The following is a 22,013-nucleotide window of genomic DNA, read 5'->3' as shown; positions in this document are numbered from 1 at the left end:
GGGTTTTCTTTAGTGTGCCGAGGGGGGCTGCACTAAATCGAACAATCAGGGCACCGCTGTCGACTTGGGTACGCCTCCCGGTCACCAGGAGTAGGGGAAGTCAATGGGAGAGTTTCTCCTGTTAGCCTCCCGCCGTGGGGATGGCAGCAAAAATCACTTTGAAGTACCTTGACTCCATCTACACCGTTCTCCTAGCTAGAGCTGCACATCTTATATTGGTTTGTCCCCTCGTGTAGACCCAGCCTAAGAATGAGCCATAGGAGAGAGTGAGAGCCCAGCACAGGCAGATGGGTGTGGTGTCAGAAACACTACAGCAGGAGGAAGGATGGTTTAGATCCTGGGGTCGTAGATCTTCGATGAACGGGGGAGACCTCTGTTGATGTCCCACCTGTGTTGATTGTGGGCGACTTTGGACAAGCAACTAATTTTCTCCGTGCCACTTCTTCTCAGTCTGTGAACCCATGACGATACTTGACTCACTCATTAGGTGCTGGGCAGATGACTGTGGAGCAACGTAATTACTGCAGATCATGCATCTGACGAAGCAGGTCTTTGCCCACGAAAGCTCCAAAATATCTGTTAGTTTATAAGGTGCCACAGGACTTCTTGTTGGTTTTGCAGATACAGACTAAACGGCTCCTCTTCTGATATTGTATATCGTGGGTTGTCCATAAAAGAATTGTACAGGATCTTTTGCAGGGGGATAAGGCAAAACACCACGTTTATTGCTAATATGTAAATCAATCCCTGCTTTATCAGCTGTACGTGATGTATTGCACTCACACACGCACTCCATCTTCTTGTTACCAACTAGTCGCTCCCCCTAATGTCACTGATCAGGTACATTAGATGGGCCGGGGTGGAGCCATGGTTAGAATCAGAGGTTCCTAGGTCTGGAAGGCACCGCAGAAGGTCATCAAGGGCTTCTCCTGATCTGCATCATGGCTCCGACGCTGACAAAACAAGACCGGGGTCCCTCCTCAAGATACTCTAGATTTATAGCCGTTTCTCAGGCAGCTGTAGAGTGATCAGTCATGCATCAGTTCACACATATGCAGAATCTGTGGTGCTGTCTTCAGGGTAGTGTGACCATCTGGTGGAACAGCCCTCTTTTTGGGTACCAGAAAGGTGTCATGATATATTTTCCAAACAGGGCTAATTGCCCTGTATTTGTGAGGGGAGCAGCTGCCGCCTGGTTCCCCCCACACACCAGTGCAGCTGCTGCCCAGTTCCAAGCTCCCCACAGCTTTCAGGAGCTGGGAGCTGAACCCACAAGGCTGTGCTTGGCTCCCAGCTCCCCACACCTAGGGGAAGCCAGGAGGAGCACCGGTGACAGGGCGCCAGGATCCCATCCATGCAGCTGCTCCCCGCTTCCTGGACTTCCATGGAACAAGGAGGAGCTGCCCCTCCCCTCCCCATACCTCCCTGTCCCGTATTTGGGATAGGGAGATACGGTCACCTGAGTTCTGGGTGTTATTTTAATGCTGCCAAACTTCAAAGAGGGTCCTTCCAAAATAGGTACTTGCCGCTGACTCCCAAGGCCACAGATGTGTCCAGGCTCCGTTCAACAAGCCCAGTTCCCAGGTGTTATTGTTCTTGGTTCTTCCCTTCCACTCCGTCTCCAACCATTGCAGCTGTTGCTGGAGTTGCTTTTCCCCTTCTTGCCTTAGCTATTCACACCTCATTCATTCAACAGAGCAAGCCATCAAGTAAAAGGGGAGAAATCTATTCTGCCATAAGGACCTTACTTAATTCAAAAGGCTTAATACAAAGTTATAAATAGTTTCTACGTAAAAGCAGTCCTGTAGCACTTTAAAGGCTAACAAAATAGTCTATTAGGTGATGAGCTTTCATGAGGCAGATGCACTTCTTCAGAGCTATCAAAACAAAAAGCAGTCAAGTAGCACTTTAAAGACTAGCAAAATAGTTTATTAGGTGAGCTTTCGTGGGACAGACCCACTTCTTCAGACCATAGCCAGACCAGCACAGACTCAATATTTAAGGCGCAGAGAACCAAAAACAGTAAGCAAGGAGGACAAATCAGAAAAAGATAATCAAGGTGAGCAAATCAGAGAGTGGAGGGGTGGGGGGGAAGGTCAAGAATTAGATTGAGCCAAGTATGCGGACGAGCCCCTATGGTGACTCAGAAAGTTCCCATCATGATTTAAACCATGTGTTAATGTGCTGAATTTGAATATAAAAGCCAGCTCGGCTGCTTCCCTTTCCAGAATGGTGCGATAATGCTTCTTCAGTAACACACATACCTTTAGGTCATTGACAGAATGCCCCATTCCATTAAAATGTTGACTAACTGGTTTGTGGATCTGGAGTGTTTTGATGTCTGTTTTGTGCCCATTGACCCTTTGTCTAAGGGAGTTAGAAGTCTGTCCAACATACAAAGCATCTGGGCATTGTTGGCACATGATGGCATATATGATGTTAGTAGAGGAGCATGAGAAAGTGCCTGTGATTCTGTGAGTAACCTGGTTAGGTCCAGTGATGGTATTTCCAGAGAAGATATGTGGACAAAGCTGGCAGCAGCCTTTGTTGCAGGTAAAGGTTCCAGGACTGGTGTTCCTGGGGTATAGACTGTGGCTGTTAGCGAGGATCCTCATGAGGTTGGGAGGTCATCTGTAGGAGAGAACAGGCATGTCACCCTGGGCCTTCTGGAGTGTGACATCCTGATTCAGGATAGGTTGTAGGTCTTTAATAATTCGTTGCAGTGGTCTGAGTTGGGGGCTGTAGGTGATGACCAGTAGTGTTCTGTTCTTGGCTTTTTTGGGCCGATCTTGGAGTAGCTGGACTCTGGGTATTCGTCTGGCGCTGTCAATTTGTTTTTTTACTTCTCCTGGTGGGTAATTCAGGTTTATGAATATTTGGTAAAGTTCTTGTAGTTTTTGGTCTCTGTCAGTTGGATCAGAGCAAATGCGATTGTACCTAAGAGCTTGACTGTAGACAATGGATCTAGTCACGTGCGCAGGATGGAAACTAGAAGGGTGTAGATAAGTATAGCGATCAGTAGGTTTTTGGTACAGTGTGGTACTGATCAGGCCATCCTTGATTAGTACTGTAGTGTCCAGGAAATGTATCTCTTGCATGTTGTAATCGAGACATAAGTTGATGGTGGGGTGTAGATTGTTAAAGTCTCTGTGGAATTCTTCTACAGCCGCTGTACCATGGGTCCAAATCATAAAGATGTCATCAATGTATATTAAGTAGAGGAGTGGTAATAGGGGACGAGAGCTGCCAGCTTTGTCCACATATCTTCTCTGGAAATACCATCACTGGACCTAACCAGGTTACTCACAGAATCACAGGCACTTTCTCATGCTCCTCTACTAACATCATATATGCCATCATGTGCCAACAATGCCCAGATGCTTTGTATGTTGGACAGACTTCTAACTCCCTTAGACAAAGGGTCAATGGGCACAAAACAGACATCAAAACACTCCAGATCCACAAACCAGTTAGTCAACATTTTAATGGAATGGGGCATTCTGTCAATGACCTAAAGGTATGTGTGTTACTGAAGAAGCATTATCGCACCGTTCTGGAAAGGGAAGCAGCCGAGCTGGCTTTTATATTCAAATTCGGCACATTAACACATGGTTTAAATCATGATGGGAACTTTCTGAGTCACCATAGGGGCTCGTCCGCATACTTGGCTCAATCTAATTCTTGACCTTCCCCCCCACCCCTCCACTCTCTGATTTGCTCACCTTGATTATCTTTTTCTGATTTGTCCTCCTTGCTTACTGTTTTTGGTTCTCTGTGTCTTAAATATTGAGTCTGTTCTGGTCTGGCTATGGTCTGAAGAAGTAGGTCTGTCCCACGAAAGCTCACCTAATAAACCATTTTGCTAGTCTTTAAAGTGCTACTTGACTGCTTTGTGTTTTGATAGTGTATAGACTAGCACGGCTTCCTCTCTGTTACTATTCTTCAGAGCTGGAGATAGTGCTGGACTGGAAATGGTGCGGAAGGTGAATTGTCACGCCAAACATATGGCAGAGATACAGACAAAACAGACTGAAATAAAAGGACTTGATACAGAGATATACAACCAAAGACATCATACAAAGTTCTATGAAAATGAGGGTTATATATGGAGAGAGTTAATACAGAGGTTGCATGAAGATGATCTACACCAGTGGTTCCCAAACTAATTTGGCCACGGAACGCTTTTGGGCTTGGACTATATTGACGGACACATACGTGCTGGTCTGGGATGCGGAGGGAGGGGAAGATTTCATACTGAAAAACTGCTATATGCAAAGCTCCAAAGTTGATTTTTAACAACTTCATTTTTTGAGGTGTCTTTTATTTACAAAGAACAAAAACCAAGAGAAAATCATGTGAATGAACACCTAAGCTGTGTCTACACATGCACGCTACTTCGAAGTAGCGTCGGGCGCTATTTCGAAGTTAACTTCGACGTTAGGCGGCGAGACGTCGAAGTCGCTAACCTCATGAGGGGATCGGAATAGCGCCCTACTTCGACGTTCAACGTCGAAGTAGGGACCGTGTAGACGATCCGCATCCCGCAACGTCGAAATTGTGGGGTCCTCCATGGCGGCCATCAGCTGGGGGGTTGAGAGACGCTCTCTCTCCAGCCCCTGCGGGGCTCTATGGTCACCGTGGGCAGCAGCCCTTAGCCCAGGGCTTCTGGCTGCTGCTGCGGCAGCTGGGGATCCATGCTGCAGGCACAGGGTCTGCAACCAGTTGTCAGCTCTGTGTATCTTGTGTTGTTTAGTGCAACTGTGTCTGGGAGGGGCCCTTTAAGGGAGCGGCTTGCTGTTGAGTCCGCCCTGTGACCCTGTCTGCAGCTGTGCCTGGCACCCTTATTTCGATGTGTGCTACTGTGGCGTGTAGACGTACCCTCGCAGCGCCTATTTCGATGTGGTGCTGCGCAACGTCGAAGTTGAACATCGACGTTGCCAGCCCTGGAGGACGTGTAGACGTTATTCATCGAAATAGCCTATTTCGATGTTGCTACATCGAAATAAGCTATTTCGATGTTGGCTTCACGTGTAGACGTAGCCCTAATGTCCTCCTGATAGGAGGATGGTTTGCAATCCTAATAAGTATAAAAATTAAAAATTAAGTACAAACCCAATACAAAGCATCAATATAGCAGCTGAAAGAAGGTTGGATAGTGTTGTTCTTTAAAGGACAATATTGTTCAAAAAAGGACTGTCCTTCTTTAAAGCCTAAAAATCATTTTTATGAAAAGGAAACAGAAAATATTTTTTCTTAAATTCTGTGTTTTTATACATTTGTTGTTTTTACAGCAAACTATTGGAAAATAAAAATACATTACATTTGACAGGTTTTTTTTAATGTGAAAAGTGTTTTTGCATCTGTGTTGGTGTGAGTCACACAACAACAATCCTATTATAAAAATGCATTATAAATATTAATATACGTACAATCTAAATACTATTCAAATACCTTAGTATCTTTGATACACACATAATTTCTTATTTAATATTTTAGAAGGAAAAATATCGCTAGCATCAAAATTTTTCCACGGCACACATTTCACATCACATGGGACGCCGGTGTTCTGTGGAAGACAGTTTGGGAAATGCTGATCTGCACTCATATGAAAATGATTCATACAGAGATGTAGCTACACTGTAAAATGATTAACACGGAGATGTGTCTGCACAAGTTCTGCCCTCTCTGAGTTTTCAAAAATCATGAGCAATCCCCCCCCAGAAATTGTATGTGGGGGTTAAAAATCAGGGTAATAATAAAAGAGTCTTCAGGTCTCGCATTTTCCAGCTCCTCCATTCAACCTAGAGGCGCATAATCCCATGGCTCCAGGAGCCGGAGCTTTGAGGAAAAACAGTACACATCACACAATGAGATGCTCACAGGAGCTGGCCATGCTGGAAGAGCTGGGTTGGGAGGAGACCCTGGGGAGGGAGATTTAAAAAAAAAAAGTCTGTCACTGTGGATGTCATCTGATTCACTTGGAAGGCCAGAAGTAAAAGGCCGTCAGCTTGTCAGCATCCTTCATGGTGAAGGTGTAGGAGAGATGTCAGATGGGGTGATGGGGCCCGTGACAGGGAATGCAGCCGAACTCTTTGTGAGCTGCAGCCCAGTATCAGAATATTAACACAGGGCTCCCCTGGGGCCTGGCCAGCCACTCTGTTCAGCCTTTCTCTGTCCTTCTTGGGTGGCCGGATGCACCGGCCGTTTGAGGGACCCCTCACGGGACAGAGACGCTGTGTTTGAGGAGAGTGTGCCATGGCTATTTCGATGACTCAGCCAAAGATCAGGCCAAGTCTGACAGAAAGGACCCAAAATGCTACCTAGCGGCCCCACCCCCTCAGATCCATCTCAGCTCAGCATTATAATGAAGGGAGATTTATCCTCGCCCCAAGTGACCCGAGGCTATGAGCGCCACACCTCCTGCCCGGGCCTGGGGAGAGGAAGCCGGTGGTGCCAACTGCAGAAGGACTATGGGCAAAGAATGTGCTGCCCTCTTTCCAGCAGCCAGACAGATGCACAAACAGCCTGTCAGGATAGAGATCGGTGATCCAGAGAGTGGTGGGGGGAGATGCATAGAAGACACTTCCAGCCCCTTTCTGCCACCCAGCTCTGCCCTGCCCGCCCCCGCCCCCTTCCACCAGCCACCGGAAAAACCAATGGATGAGGACAGGGTGGTGCGGGGACCGGTGGGGTATGGGGAGACAAGCTGAGCGCTTTGCTTCCAGGACAAGTTTCCAAACATTGACGCGAGGATGAAAAGGGCCTTTCTTGTTCCCGCCTGGCTTGTTTTCTGTTTGCAGGAAAGGAGATCCGGGCTGCAGGGGGAGCTGGGGGGGGAGGTGTCTGGCTGTGGCACAGTCGGAAACACACATCGCTTTCTTCCCCAGCGGGTTTTGTCTCTGTCTGGTTCCATTTATCTCACCGGACAGGGATTAGCGAGTGCAGAGAAAGCTCAGCTCTTGGGCCTTATGTAAGAAGGCAGAGCCCCTCTGCGCTTCAGGCTGGCTTGTCACCTTCCATCCCCATTCTCTCCCTTCACTCTTTGTGTCCCTCCCACCCCAGGCTCCAGAAGGGGAAGGTTTCATCCCGTCATGCACCATCTCCCCAGCCACCCTGAGGCAAAAGGGGGGGGTGATGGGCACCGTGGCCCCCAGGCATGAGGTCATAGCCACACTCAACAAAGCACCCCAGTTCCAATGGGGACAACAGGCTGGGGGTGGGGGAGTGGTTTCCAGTCAAGAAACAGATCTAGAGACGTTATTATTCCCCTCTATTCGGCATTGGTGAGGCCACAGCTGGATTATTGTGTCCAGTTCTGGGTCCCCCCGGTATAGGAAGGATGTGAATGCATGGGAGCAGGTCCAGCAGAGGGTAACCAAAATGATTAGGGAGTTGGAGGACATGACCTAAGAGGAGAGGCTGAGGGATTTGGGTTTATTTAGTTTGCAGAAGAGAAGAGTGAGGGACAATTTAATGACAGCCTTCAGCTTTCTGAAGGAGGGCTCTAAAGAGGGTGGAGGGAGGGTGTTTTCAGTAGTGAGGGCTGGCAGAGCAAGAAGCAGTGGTCTCAAGTTACAGTGGAGGAGGTCTAGGTTGGACATTAGGAAAAAGCACAGTTAAGTGAAATGCACGAGTTCGATTTGCATTTAACTTGTATTAACACGAGGTGAGCACAACTTGAAGCTGCTCTGCGGCTGTCTGTCCCCTGGCTTCCTCCAGCTGTCTGCCTGGTGGGGCTTCTCCCAGCTGGGGGAAGCTGGGAGGGCAGCGGCACCTGGCTTCCCAAGTGGTGGGGAGCCAGGAAACTGACCAACAACGTACTGGTCATCTTCCCGGCTCCTGCCAGCAGGGGGAGCTTGGAGCCAAGCTGCTGCCTCACCTGGCTCCCCTCTACTGTCGGGGGTCCAGGAAACTGACCAGGGCTGGCGCCCCCCTCAGTTTCCTGGGTCTCCTGTGTTGCACAGGAAATTTGACGAACGCGGGGGTTGCAAGAACGCAACCCCCACATAAGTCAGGGATCTACTGTATTCCACCAGGAGGGTGGTGAAGCACTGGAATGTGTTACTTAGGGAGGTGGTGGAATCTACATCCCTAGAGGTTTTTAACTCCCATCTTGACAAAGTCCTGGCTGGGATGATTTAGTAGTGGTTGATCCTGCTTTAGGCAGGGGATTAGGCTGGATGACTCCTGAGGTCCCTTCCAGCCCAGATTTAAGCCCAAATCCCTCAGCCTCCCCTTCCAGGTCATGTGCACCAGCCCCCTAATAATTTTTGTTGCCCTCCACTGGACCCTCTCCAATACATCCACATCCTTTCTGTATTGGAAGACCCAGAAGCAGATGCAATACTCCAGATGTGGCCTCACCGAAAGGGGAATAATAATTTCTCTAGATCTGCTGGAAATGCTCCTCCTAATGCTCCCCAATATGCCATTCACTTTCTTGGCGACAAAGGCACACTGGTGACTCATTTGCAGCATCTCATCTACTGTAATGCCCTGGTCCTTTTCTGCTGCACTGCTACTTAGCCTGTCATCCATCCTTTCTTAGGTTTAGTCTTCACAGGTGTCTTATTGGCTGGAAGGTTACTCTGTGTTGCTGGTTATTGAACTATGTGAGAGGTCATGGCAATGTGTCCTTTCTTCTGGCCCTTTCTGATGATAACCTGGCAAACCCCCTAACCCTTCTCAGCAAGTGTCCTTTGTGCACAAACGGCCATTCTTTTTGTCGCCGTGATCCTGTGTCTCACCACTGCAGGAAATAAGCTTCTCAGTTCATACTAAATTCTACAGAACCTTTCTCCACAAGCTACAGAGCAACTCCTATCTCAGCAGCCTTCTGAAAAGTAAGTGCTAATCCTACTTCTGCGCCTGGTAGTGCCAGAAACAGGTGAGTCCTGCAGGATGTCATTTAACAGTTGTCTAACTGGCTGTGCATTAACCACTTCCTGAGAGCTTCAAAGAGTGGTGCTTCTGTAACTGCCCACAGGCAAACCAGAAACTGGGACCTCTGTAACTTAGTGCAGGCACCTCTACAGCTCGAGCTAAAGGCCACCTGCCTCTCAGCTTAGGCTGCAGAAGACACTTATTCTTTCTCTGTGATGTGGTCTGCGTACCACTACATGGGACAGTGAACCACCCAGAGGTGTGTGGGAACAACAAGAAGCCTGGTGGCACCAAGATAGATAGGTGTGTGGGTCACACTACTGACTCCCCTTTCCCTTGATGTTTCTCACTGAACCAATATCAATTTGCTAGCATTGATGGGGTAGGAGTAGGTCGTAGTTCTGGGCATTGCTGCAGACAACAGGTCATGCATCTGGTCATAGGAATAAGGGGACTTCGAAGTAGGCGGGGTCCTTTCGAAAAGGAGCCCCGTTGGGATGAGCCACGCGGCGGCGAGCCGCGTCAATTTCGAAGTGCCGCGGCCGCCCGCACGCTAATGAGGCGCTGAATATGTATTTCAGTGCTTCATTAGTAAACTTCAAAATGGCCATTTGCATGGCCATTTCGAAGTTTGGGGCTAGTGTAGACAATGCCCTTGTGTCTTCAGACCCATCACTGTCAGCCAGGTTGAAACTCGTTGTCTGTTTGGGACGGGATAGCAGGTTACAAATTTCTCAAAATGTTCAATGTTCACCACCCAGGAGCTCTGACTGTCATCAAATGTCATCAAATTCAGAGGAGAGAAAATGGCAACTGTGCTAGAGAGTGTTAATACGTTGTCCAGAACAGTTGCCATTTTCTCTCCTCTGAAGTTGGACGTCACAGCTCCTGGATGCCTCTTGCCCCAGGGAAGCCGTCTTCTGTGGTCCTGCCAAATCTCCACTTACCTGGCTCTGTGCCCTCACGGCAAGCTGCAGAATTCTTCCTTCGGCTGTGCGTGGGCTCCTTCTGCTAGCTGGAGACCCTCAGAGCAGGCTATGCTATTTCTCTTTCTCTCTCTCTACCAGATTGCATGAGAGCAAACAAGGGCCACTTATGTCCCCCTCACTGATTTATTTACAGGAGCTCCAGGCAGAAGCTTGTTCCTTTGGCCCATTGCTAATTTGCCTGGTTGGTTCACACGGTCCCAGCAGGAAAAGCAGCAGTCAGTTACCTTGTGCCTCTAGGTGATTTTTTCTTCTCTTTCTATGGATTATTATTATAACTAGTACTTAGCCTAAGTGTACCTCTTCCTGTTCAGCCAGAGGCAGCACTGGGCCCCCCATGGGCTAGAATTCCTTTGCCATCAGCTGTTCTTTTTGGACCCAGCAGACAAGGAATTAGAGGCAGAGCCGGGGGACCTGGGGGAGAGACTCAGATGTCAGCTCTGGTGGCAGTTTTAGGGTTCGGTCAGCAAAACTGTACACAACATGAAGCTGAGGCTTCTTGCTGGGCGGGAGGTGGGGAGAAGAGGGAATGTTCAAGCATCTACGAGGATGAGACATCACAAGGCAGAGGGCAGAAAAAGGCCCAGAGGCACTGTGGTCCTACAGGATTGCAGGATGCCACCGAAGGAGAAACCGCTGCTGTGTAGTGGTGATGGTTTTCCTTTGAGCTAGCAGCTCTCCAGGGAAGTGCTTGCAAAGCCTGCACTGCAGGGTAACCCCCAGAATTTGCCATGTCATGCACACAACTAACTCCCATCCCTTGTGTCCACCTCATCCCCACACTATCCCACATCGCCTCCTGGCTGGTCCCCCGGTAGACAGTCACCCCAGCTCCTTGGACATGCAGCTGGTCCTGAGGTTGGCACAGAGAGAATCCTGCAGCAGAGCAGACAGGACCACAGCTGCTGGAAGTGGGGTGAGGCCAGAAGTGAGAAGGGAGGCTCTGGGTGCACCACGACCCCCTGTAGTTTTGCCCCATGGCTCCTCTATCTAGAGCTAGAGTAGGGGAACCAGGCCTCCCAGATTCGTTTCCCAGCTCTAGGGATGAATCCATTAGCGAGGAGCTGGGGAGACAATCCTGGTGGGTCTAATGGTCTCTAGTGAGTGAAGTGGGAGGTTTGAAACCCCAAGTGCTGGACCCAAGAAGGCACAGGAGATGACGTCTGCACTAAAGGAAACGGACGTGCCCAGCCCATGTGACTGTGGAGAAAAGCTTGAAACTGTGACACAGGGCTCAGAAAACAAGGCAAACAGAGAGTCTTCCACATTTACTGAGTTTAAAAAAAACCTCATGATTTTTAAACCACTATCTGCCATAAGGTAGGTGGCAGAAACAGGCTCAGGGCTGATTATGGACAGAGCCAGGGGAACAGACTCATGTGCTTTGAAAAACTCAGGGTTGGCTGAGAACCCCAGAGTTGTGGCTCACAGCCGCTATTTTAATCACTGTCCTCCCCAGTTTGGAATTAGAACCCTGGCATCCTGGCTCATAGCCTTCCCTCCCACAACCCTTTAACCACTAGTCCCCACTGCCCTTTTCAAGCAGGCTCTAGGAGCTGGGAGTCCTAACACCTAGCTCCCTATTTCAGCTCCGAGACGCTAGCTGTGGGGCACATGAGGCAAAAGAAGCAGAGATCCCAGGTTCTCTTCCCAGCTCTGGAAAGTTATCTGCTGAGTAAAACAGGAGATTTGGAGCCAGGCTGCCTGGGTCCTGCCCTACTTAGGCATGGGCTTGGGCCTGTGTGAGTCACGGTGCTGCTCTGTGCCTCAGTTTACCCTGCTGGGAGCACAGCTGCTCTGGTCTGACAAAGTGCTTTGAGATCAATAGCTAAGACCTACGCGTGTGCCAAATAGCTGGGGAGAGCACCAGACTGGGGCCATAGGCCTGGGACTTGGCCTTTCTCAGCCAGCTCTTTCCTCTCACTAATTACGTGTGCCTGTGCCATCAGTCATTACTGCTGCCTATGACCCTTTGCACCTGAGCATCCCACACAACTTTATAGACACTGATCAGCCTCACAGCAGCCCTGGGAAAATAGTTCACTGTAGTACTTCGGGGGAAACTGAGGCACAGCATGGTTTTCCCGAAGAGGACAATAGCAAAGCAAGGAAGAGAACCCAGGCATCCAGCTGCCGAGTCCTGTGCTTTCGCTGCAAGATCAGCTGTAAACACCTCTCCACTCGTGCCAGAGCTGTGCCTTGTGCCTGGCATACTCCTGCCTTCCTGTGACTGCAGCTGTCCTTCCCGTTTACTCCTCAGCCATGCGGTGATACAGCATTTGAGTGTATGAGGCATTCCGGATGACAGGCTGTTGCACTGCAGGGGATGCGTGTTCCCGCATTCTCCCGGCCCAGCGCCTCCCCTCCTCTGGAGCACTAAGGAAAACTGACATCAGTGAAAGGAGGAAGAGGGGGTCTCTTGGGGTGAAGGATCTTAGCCTGCCCAACCTGGCGAAGGGGGGTCTGATCCAATCAGGGCATCGGCCAGGCTGGTGCTTAATGGATCCTGGTATTGGACGATCCCAGTGCATGTGACCAAGAGAAATGTGCCCCAGCCTGCCTGGGGAGGAGGTTAACGAGCACGTGATGGACATGTCATAGCAGATACACCCAACCCCGTCCAAAAGAGGCTCGAGAGGGGTGGAGAAGGAGGATCTGAGGGTAGTTAGATGGACGGATAGGTAGGGTGGTATATGGGGGGGAGACTGGTAGAATTTTTTACAAGCTATTCAGCTGAATTGTGCATGGTGCTGCATGCAAATCATAGCCAAGACCTTCTTTCAGCAGGGAAAAGAAGGACCAAGCCTGGGCAGCCTTCACGAAGGAGCTGGAGAGGGAGGGTGTTGTGGCAGAGATACAGGCAGGAGGTCGCAGGAAGCCATGGGAGAAGACTGGTGCAACCAGGAAGAGCTGGAAGGAGATACGGTCTAGAGTCAGGAGCAGATCAATGGCAGGAGTGGGTTAAGATGGCTCATGGCATTTAGGTGGTCCCTGGGGTGAAACGACCAGCTCTTTCTAGGGCAGGGGCAGGAAACCCCCAGGGTTTGTTTCTTCCCACCAGGTTGCACAGAACTTTGACATTAATCTGAGTTAAGGATCACAAGGGCCTTCTTGGCACACACACAAAGCTGCCCTGGATTCACTAATGCTGGCACTCACAGGTCTGGCAATGTTTCCTTTGTTAGATGGGGTTTAGTCGAAAACCTATTGGGGGAATCTTCATTTTTTTGACAAAAATATTCTGGGTTTCACAAGGAAAAAAGAGAAAAAAATTCAGTTTTTCATGGCTGAGAACTGAAGAAACATGACAGGGTGGTTTACTTTTGTTAGGTTATTGCTTTTCAGCGAAAACCTGGACTTTTCACAGGGGAAAATCATCTGCCAACCAAGCTCTGGTTTCAAAACTAATTTTGTTTAAGCCTCTTGTGTGGATGCTGTTAAACTACTTCGTGAGTGGCTCATAGCAAGCCAGAAACTTTAGGAGCGAAAGGTTCAATGGGCCAGATTAAACCCCTGGTGTAACCCACTGCGGTCTACGGAATGATAGTAGGGATGGAACTGCTTTTCTGTCACACCCATCCTGTTTTATGAGTCGCTTCCACAGATCATCCAGGTCATGCTCTTCCCAAGGAGCTCAGTGACCATGTCAATTACAAGTGGTCATGTGGATTTCCGTGGCTGGCCGAACCTCAGCCAAAAGCCCACAAAACTGGACACAAGCGGGCTAGAGTTTTGCCAAGTAATTCTCCCCTCCAGCAGGAAATGAACGTTGATGTGGATTGGCAGGGATGGAGGGAGACGAAAAGCAAAATATTTTGTTTTCACTGCAAATTTCCATGCCAGCAAAATGGCAGTGAGCCCTGGTGTTGGCTCCCAGCTGATAGCCATGTGGTGCGTAACCCAGCTAGCAGAGACAGCTGAGGGGTGGGACTGCCCTGCATGTGTCTGACAGTGGCAGCCCTGCCCTAAGGAGAAGCACGGACTGGCTGCCTGGGCTCAGTTATCTGCCCTGACACAGATCTGGGACCAGTCACTCTGGGCTTGACTAGCAAAGCTACTTAGTGGCCTGACTCCCACTGGAGGCTCTGGGGGCATGAGGAAAATTACAGCCCTGCCTTGCTGTGCTGGAGCAAGCGCTGGTAACAAGGGCCGTCTAGGTAGGATCAGAGACACCCTCCCCTGCTGGCCTGGTCTGCAGCGAGTGGTGGCTCTGGCCATGTTATCGCTGTGAATACAAGAAGCAGGACTCGCACTCGATCCTTTTATTGCCCACACAATGGGAAAAGTCGCACCATCACCCTCTTCTCATCCCAGCTCCCTGTCCTGCTCACCACAGTGTACAGCGCGCACTGCTCCGAGTCACCCCTGGGAATTAGCTGCAAAGGGTTAACAAGGGAGAACTCATCAGATGGTGAAAGTAATCACCTGCAGGCTGAACTCTGGAGGGTTATGGGCCAGGCCAAAGCCCTTCCTTCCTTCAGACTGTGTAAGCCCAAGGGCAGCGCAGAGTAAAATCTTTGGGCAGCTAATCATAGAATCCTCAGGCTGGAAGGGACCTCAGGAGGTCATTGAGTCCAGCCCCTGCCCAATGCAGGACCAACCCCAACTGAATCATCCCAGCCAGGGTTTTGTCAAGCCAGGACTTAAACACCTTTAGGGATGGAGATTCCACCACCTCTCTGGGTAACACATTCCAGTGCTGCACCTCCCTCCTGGTGAAATAGTTTTTCCTAATATCCAACCTACACCTCCCCAGCTGTAACTTCAGACCATTGCTCCTCGTTCTGCCATCTGTCACCACGGAGAACAGCCTCTCTCCATCCTCTTTGGAGCCCCCCCTTCAGGTAGCTGAAGGCATTGGGCTTGTAAACCCAGGGTTGTGAGTCAACCCTTGAGGAGGCCCCTTAGAATCACAGAACACTAGGACTGGAGGGAACCTCAAGAGGCCATCGAGTCCAGCCCCCTGCCTCAATGGCAGGACCAAGTGCTGTCTAGACCATCCCTGACAGACATTTATCTACCTTGTTCTTAACTATCTCCAGCAATGGAGATTCCACAAGCTCCGTAGGCAATTTATTCCAGTGTTTGACCACCCTGACAGTTAGGAACATTTTCCTAATGTCCAACCTAAACCTCCCTTGCTGCAGTTTAGAGTCTGGGGCAAATAGATTTAAAAATAAAACTTGTAATTGTCAGGGGTGGTGATTGGTTCTGCCGAGAGGCCAGGGGACTGTACCCGTTCAGTTCTATGAGTTATGTACATCTCCATCTGTTTTCTCTTTTGTGGACTAGCAGGCTAGCCTGGGAATTGGAGATGGTCGTGCTATTCTTGGCTTGGCCAACAATCTAGGACAAGATGCCTCCTATCTTACCCCTTGTCTATTTAGACTCCAAACCCTCTGGGGCAGGGACAGGACAGTACCCAGTGCCATAGTGCCCTGGGCTCCAGCAGGATTATAATGCAAACGTATCCAGCTGTCCCAGCTGGCAGCGGGGTAGGAAATCTATGCCTGGTGAGAGCTGCTCAGCTCCACCTGAGCCGCTGACATGAGCTGTGTCTACACGTGCACACTACTTCGAAGTAGCGGCACTAACTTCGAAATAGTGCCCGTCGCGGCTACACACGTCGGGCGCTATTTCGAAGTTAACTTCGACGTTAGGCGGCGAGACGTCGAAGTCGCTAACCTCATGAGGGGATCGGAATAGCGCCCTACTTCGACGTTCAACGTCGAAGTAGGGACCGTGTAGACGATCCGCGTCCCGCAACGTCGAAATTGCTGGGTCCTCCATGGCGGCCATCAGCTGGGGGGTTGAGAGATGCTCTCTCTCCAGCCCCTGCGGGGCTCTATGGTCACCGTGGGCAGCAGCCCTTAGCCCAGGGCTTCTGGCTGCTTCTGCGGCAGCTGGGGATCCATGCTGCAGGCACAGGGTCTGCAACCAGTTGTCAGCTCTGTGTATCTTGTGTTGTTTAGTGCAACTGTGTCTGGGAGGGGCCCTTTAAGGGAGCGGCTTGCTGTTGAGTCCGCCCTGTGACCCTGTCTGCAGCTGTGCCTGGCACCCTTATTTCGATGTGTGCTACTTTGGCGTGTAGACGTACCCTCACAGCACCTATTTCGATGTGGTGCCGTGCAACGTCAAAGTTGAACATCGACGTTGCCAGCCCTGGAGGACGTGTAGACGTTATTCATCGAAATAGCCTATTTCGATGTTGCTACATCGAAATAAGCTATTTCTATGTTGGCTTCACGTGTAGACGTAGCCATGGAGTGATTGCTATCACGCCATGATCTACTTAGCAGCCTGGTTAGTGATCTTTCTACACTGCCCACTTAACCAGGAATAGCAACTCCAGATACAGTAGCCAGATCACAGGGCTCTGGCCAGTGATGGGGTTAGAGTGACATCTTCTGGGGAAAGGAGGTCTGGAGTAGCAAGACCAGGGATGCTGCCAGACTCTGTAACCTCTGTGTCTGTTCTCTGGGCCAGCACCTTCTTCTCCCTCAGCTCCTGGCATTCAGCCGGCTAGCCCCAGCCAATCAGCATCTGTCACCCGCCCCCTGTCCAAAGTAGGGCCACTCCTCTCACACTCTCAGGAGCACCTGGCTTTCCCCCTGGGTGCCCAGCAGCCACTGACCATCTTTGGCCCCCAGGGCGGCTCCTTTTATGTGAACCCCTGGCTCCTGAATGGCTGTTCCATGAAGCCTTCCTCTGATTGGCTACTTTCTGCAAAGCCTCTCTAGGCTGCTTGGAGGACTCATCCACTGCTCCTGTCTGAGACAGGGTGTGGCAGGCCCATGCAGCCTCCATTAACCCCTTCCGCTCCCGTGTGGGGTGACTACTCCATCACAAGGTAAAAGCCCTGAACTAAACCAGCCCTTGGACAACAGCAGTCCAGTTTCCTTCTCTGCCACATACTCTCCGCGTGGCCTTGTGTGACTCATTTAGGCCTAGAGCCGCAAAGATACTTACAATTACCTCAATTGGAGTTAGAGTCCTGCATTTCTTTGGGGATCTGCCACAGCGCCTCATCTGTAAGAGGCAGAGAGAAGAAAGCAACACTTCCTTTCCCCTCTCCCATAGCCTGTAAGCTCTGTTTGGGGACGCTGGGCCCCTTAGAAACAGTGCAGTGCCAGGCCCCATAGGACCTCAATTGGAGCTGGAACCTCTTAAGGCTACTGTCATACAAATAAATAAGAATAGGCTTATCCTCAAGCAAGCTCTTCTATAAGGTTTGGAAAGTTCTGGTGTGCTGGGTTTGGGAACCTTCTCCAAGTCTCCAGAGAGTCTTCAGGCTGAAAAAAAATACTCCGTGAGGACCTGTGAGGACCAGATTAGCAGCCTGAGGAAGAGCCCTGGGGTGAGCTTAGAGTCAGAACCATAATATCCTCTGCTCTTAACAGTACCTGCCCTGAGCCCTGGACATCTTCCCAGCCCGTAAGCTGCTCCGAGGGTCTGGGGAGTTGAGTCCCATATCGGTCATCTCCAAATATGATCCAGCTGCTTGCCCAGTTCTAACCCAGGCTTGAGCCCAGTGGTCTCAGAGCTTCACATGCTAGTGTACTGAACAGCCCAGGTGTGTGTCATAGGCCCTGTACTGCTTACATCTAATGGAGATGCTCAGGTTGCAGAGGCGTGCAGAGTTAGAGCAGGAGGTCCACATCTGATGCGCTTCCCATCTCAAAAGGGATGGTCAGCCATGTCCACCCCCTCCCTAGCTGCAATCCCTAGATCCTTTGCTGCAGCAGAAAGTCATGTCTCAGGCGGGAGTACGGGGGTGGGGGTAGGACAGGGGAAGCCCACTGCCGCTATTGCCCACCTCCCTCCTGCTCCAGACTGTGGAAAAGTTAATTCCACCCAAGGATATTTTGCAGCTCTACACCCTTAACACTACACCCCTCCCTCCCACACTGAGGAGTGGGAGGGCAGAACAGAGGGAGGTGCCAATGACAGACAGAGAGACAGACAGGCTGCATCTACACTAGAAAGTTCTTTGAAAAGAGCCTGTGGAGCCTCTACACACACAAAAGTGTATTTTCAAAAGTAAATCAAAAAAGTGTGGTGCTCCTTTCGAAATCGCTCTGCCGTTCCCTTTTCAGGGCGAGCGCCCTCTTTTGAAAGAAGATGTGTAGCCGCTCCACAGGGCCCTTCTTCTGAAAGAACAGTCTTCGTTTTCCGTCCCTGGACTGGTCTTTTGAAAGAGCAGATCACGTCTTTGATCTGCATTTTTGTGTGTGGACGTGCTTTTTTGAAAGAGGTTCTTTTGGCAGAGATCTTCCAGAAGAGCTTCTTTCAAAAGATCTCTGTATTGTAGACATAGCCACAGAAAGAAAGAAAGAAAGAAAGAAAGAAGCGTTGTATGGGGATAGATAGATAGGTAGGTTGATAGATAGAAGGTGTGGATGGGGGATGGATAGATAGAGGAGGTGTGCAGGGATTGAAAGAAGGACCATGAGAGAGATGAGCGTAGGAAGAGCGTGACGAGAGAGAGATAAATGACAACCATTCAATAGCCAGATTAACATGGCAAGAGACAGACCGTTGCTGTGGATTCATCTACGCTGCAATAAAAGACCCCCACCGTCGAGCCTCAGAGCTGCGTCAAGTGACATGTTTCATGGGGCTGTAAATAGCAGCACAGATGTTGGGGGTGGGGGTGCAGCCTGGGTCTAGACTCCCCCCTGCCAGGTTTCAGCGCATGGGCTCCAGGCTCAGCCCCAAAGTCTTGTCTGTTGTTTTCAGGCCTGTGCCCCGTGAGCTGGAGCAGACTGACCCAGGCTCTGAGAATCAGTGGAGCGGGTTCTTCTGGGCAGGGCAGATGGACCCTTTGAGGGAAATGTTGACCCTAGTGAAGTCAGCAGGAGTTTTACCACTAACTTCAATCGGCCAGGCTGGCCCCTGTCTGCAGGTAGGTAGGAGGATCACTTGGTCAGTCTGTCTGACTGGCAGATGAGAGCAGACAGATGCTCCTGAGGGAGCAGCGGAATTTCTGCTTCACCCAAAACCCCTGTAGAATCACAGCCACAGCCCATCTGTTTCCACTTGCGGCACTGAACAGCTGTCAGTGCAACTGAGATGCTCCCATCCATGCCTGGAGATTTAGCACCCGTGTCATTCCCCATAGGACATGCCGGTGCCTTTGGTTTCATGGCACTATGAAATGAGAGAAGTCTGCACATTGGCTACCTCCGAGTAAGTCTTTCCAGATCTAGCAAATCCTCAGAGAACCGGTAGTTTGGTTGGAAGAGACGATGGGCTGGCTTCTCATTGCACTGGGGGCTGTACGAACATGTATGGTTGTCCCTGTCCAGAAGCGTCTGAGGGAATTTAAAAGATAATGCACCACCAGATAATTTATTAGTAAAACTCATAAGACCCTGCCCCCTTGTGGCTAATTAACAGTTTTCTCTTTCAGACTCCACCAGTATTTGGAGTGTACAAAGGAGAAAGGCTTGTAAGTGAGCCCAGGAATCAGAAGAGCCAGTCAACACACTGCTGTTGGAGTCCCTGTTGGAAAGAGAGGGCCGGGCCCCAATAACAAAAATCCCACAGCGTTCACTGAATAAAATATTTAGCACTGTTTGAGGTACCGAGGAATAGAAACTGCCCCTTGTCTCCCTTCCATTTAGTTGGCTAAATTGACAAAGATTCAGAGTGGTGGCCCTGTGAGTCTGTACTCCAACAAAACAAAGCCGCAGAAATTTAGCACTTAAAAGACTAACAAAATGGTTTATTTGGTGATGAGCTTCCATGGGACAGCCTGAAGAAGTGGGTCTGTCCCACAAAAGCTCATCACTGAATAAATCCTTTTGTTGGTCTTTAAAGTGCTCTATTTCTGCTGCGTTGTTTTGACAAAGAAGCACGAGCTTTACTAATAAATGACTTAGTGCTCTATTATCCCAACCTGCAGTCTTCATACAGGCTGCCTGGCCATCTCATCCAACTGCTGTCCGTGCTCAGCCTGCATGGTCCTGTGGTGTCTGAACTCAGCACATCCTGCGGTGGCTCCTAACCATGTCCTGCCCTCTCTCTCCTAGATGACGTCTGCCACCAAGGTGTACTACAGCCAGACCACCCAGACCGACAGCCGCCCCCTGATCGGCTCTGGCCTGCGCAAACGGCGCGTGATGACCAAGGATGGCCGGAGCAATGTGCGGATGGAGCACATCGCGGACAAGCGGTTCCTCTATCTCAAGGACCTGTGGACCACTTTCATTGACATGCAGTGGCGTTACAAGCTGTTGCTCTTCTCAGCCACCTTTGCCGGCACCTGGTTCCTTTTCGGGGTGATCTGGTACCTGGTGGCCTTGTTGCACGGAGACTTACTAGAGTTCGACCCACCAGCCAACCACACCCCCTGTGTCATGCAAGTCCACACACTGACTGGAGCCTTCCTCTTCTCCCTGGAGTCTCAGACCACCATTGGCTATGGCTTCCGCTACATCAGCGAGGAATGCCCCTTGGCCATCGTGCTGCTCATCAGCCAGCTGGTTCTCACCACCATCATGGAGATCTTCATCACCGGCACCTTCCTGGCCAAGATCGCCCGCCCCAAGAAGAGAGCCGAGACCATCAAGTTCAGCCAGAACGCGGTGGTGGCCCAACACAACGGCAAGACCTGCCTGATGATTCGGGTAGCCAACATGCGCAAGAGCCTGCTGATTGGCTGCCAGGTGACTGGAAAGCTGCTGCACACCTACCTCACCAAGGAAGGAGAGTGCGTCCGGCTCAACCAAGTCAACGTGGACTTCCAGGTGGACACGTCCTCCGACAGCCCCTTTCTCATCCTGCCCCTCACCTTCTACCACGTGGTGGATGACTCCAGTCCCTTGCGAGACACCGCCCTGCGCACGGGCGAAGGGGACTTTGAGCTGGTGGTGATCCTCAGTGGGACAGTGGAGTCAACTAGCGCCACCTGCCAGGTACGCACCTCCTACCTGCCGGAAGAGATCCTCTGGGGCTACGAGTTCAGCCCGGTCATCTCCCTCTCGGCCAGCGGCAAGTACGTGGCCGACTTCAGCCTCTTTGACCAGGTGGTCAAGGTGTCGCCCCTGTGCTGCGTCCATGAGACGGTGCGGTTCGGGGACCCGGAGAAGCTGAAGCTGGAGGAGTCCTTCCGGGAGAAATCAGAACGGGAGGGCAGCCCCCTGAGTGTCCGCATCAGCAACGTCTGATCCTGTTCATCCCATGCTGAGCTCCAGGCTTCAGCCCTTCTCTTCAGCTGTTTTTCCTTCCTTCCTTCCTTCCGTGTCTCATGGGGCATCTCCAATGCTTCACCCTTTTTAGGACTGCACCAGAGGATGGCAGCTTTTAGTTCCCCCCACTCCGAAGTGCCAGTCCAGCCCTCACTGTTTGCAGGCGCCCCTGTGCCCAAGGGAGCAGCTGGGACGTAACTTTCTTCCTCCACGCCAAAGCGTTTTCTGCTCCCGCCTTTTCGGCAGCGTGGTGGTGGTAGTCTGACTGGCTGGGGCACTAGGGCCTGCTAGGGGACGGCGAGAGGACTGCAGCCTCCCACCACCGAACACTGATTCTGCAGGACAGGGGTTAAGTCTGCCTTCGAGCTGACCGTGTCCTCACCATGGAGACTCAACCCTACCACCCAGCTAATCTGCCAGCGAGAGATGGGGACATCGTGAGGCCCCAAGAGAAGCTGGCACCTGCCTTCCTGTCCAGGACCTAGGAATGGCCACACTGATCCAACCAATGACCCGTCTCGCCAAGGAGCTCGTCTCCAACAGTGGCCTGTGCTAGTGTCCTCAGCGGCTGACACTGTCACGATGGACCAAGCTGTCTGCAGGGGAGTTTCCTACTCACCCTGGAGCAGGCGGTTGGACAGCACCTTCCAAAGCTCATGGTTGTTGTCTTAAATCCTCCCTCTTCTAACGCTGGATCTCTGTGTTACACAAATAAACACCCAGTCCTTTTGCTCAACCTGCTGAACTCCTGCCCTCTATGACCCTTGTGGCAGTGAGTTCCACCAGCTCACTGGGGGTGGAAAAAAAAAACATTTCTTTTTCAATTTGCCATGGGGAACTTGGGGTGTACTTTGCCAACAGAAAACAGTGGCTCTCTGAGCTGCCAATTCTGAAACTGTTTCCGTGGGAATAAGCAGAGGGCAGCGTCTGGCTTTGAAAAGAGAAATGTTCC

General features: G+C 50.8%; 1 protein-coding gene across 1 annotated transcript in view; it reads left to right on the top strand.

The window, feature by feature from the left end:
• KCNJ10 (potassium inwardly rectifying channel subfamily J member 10) overlaps positions 1-21,041 on the top strand; it is a 60,065-nt gene extending 39,024 nt beyond the window's left edge. Inside the window, exon 2 of the mRNA XM_074981248.1 lies at positions 19,904-21,041. Coding sequence (XP_074837349.1) covers positions 19,904-21,040 — 1,137 coding nt within the window. The 3' untranslated portion in view covers position 21,041. The remainder of the gene's footprint in view (positions 1-19,903) is intronic.
• Positions 21,042-22,013: the final 972 nt, after the last annotated feature.

Source organism: Carettochelys insculpta, chromosome 30 (genome assembly GCF_033958435.1).
Source record: "Carettochelys insculpta isolate YL-2023 chromosome 30, ASM3395843v1, whole genome shotgun sequence".
In the NCBI taxonomy this organism is placed as follows: Eukaryota; Metazoa; Chordata; order Testudines; family Carettochelyidae; genus Carettochelys; species Carettochelys insculpta.
Note: the sequence above shows the minus strand (reverse complement) of the source record. Positions and strands in the feature narration are given on the sequence as shown.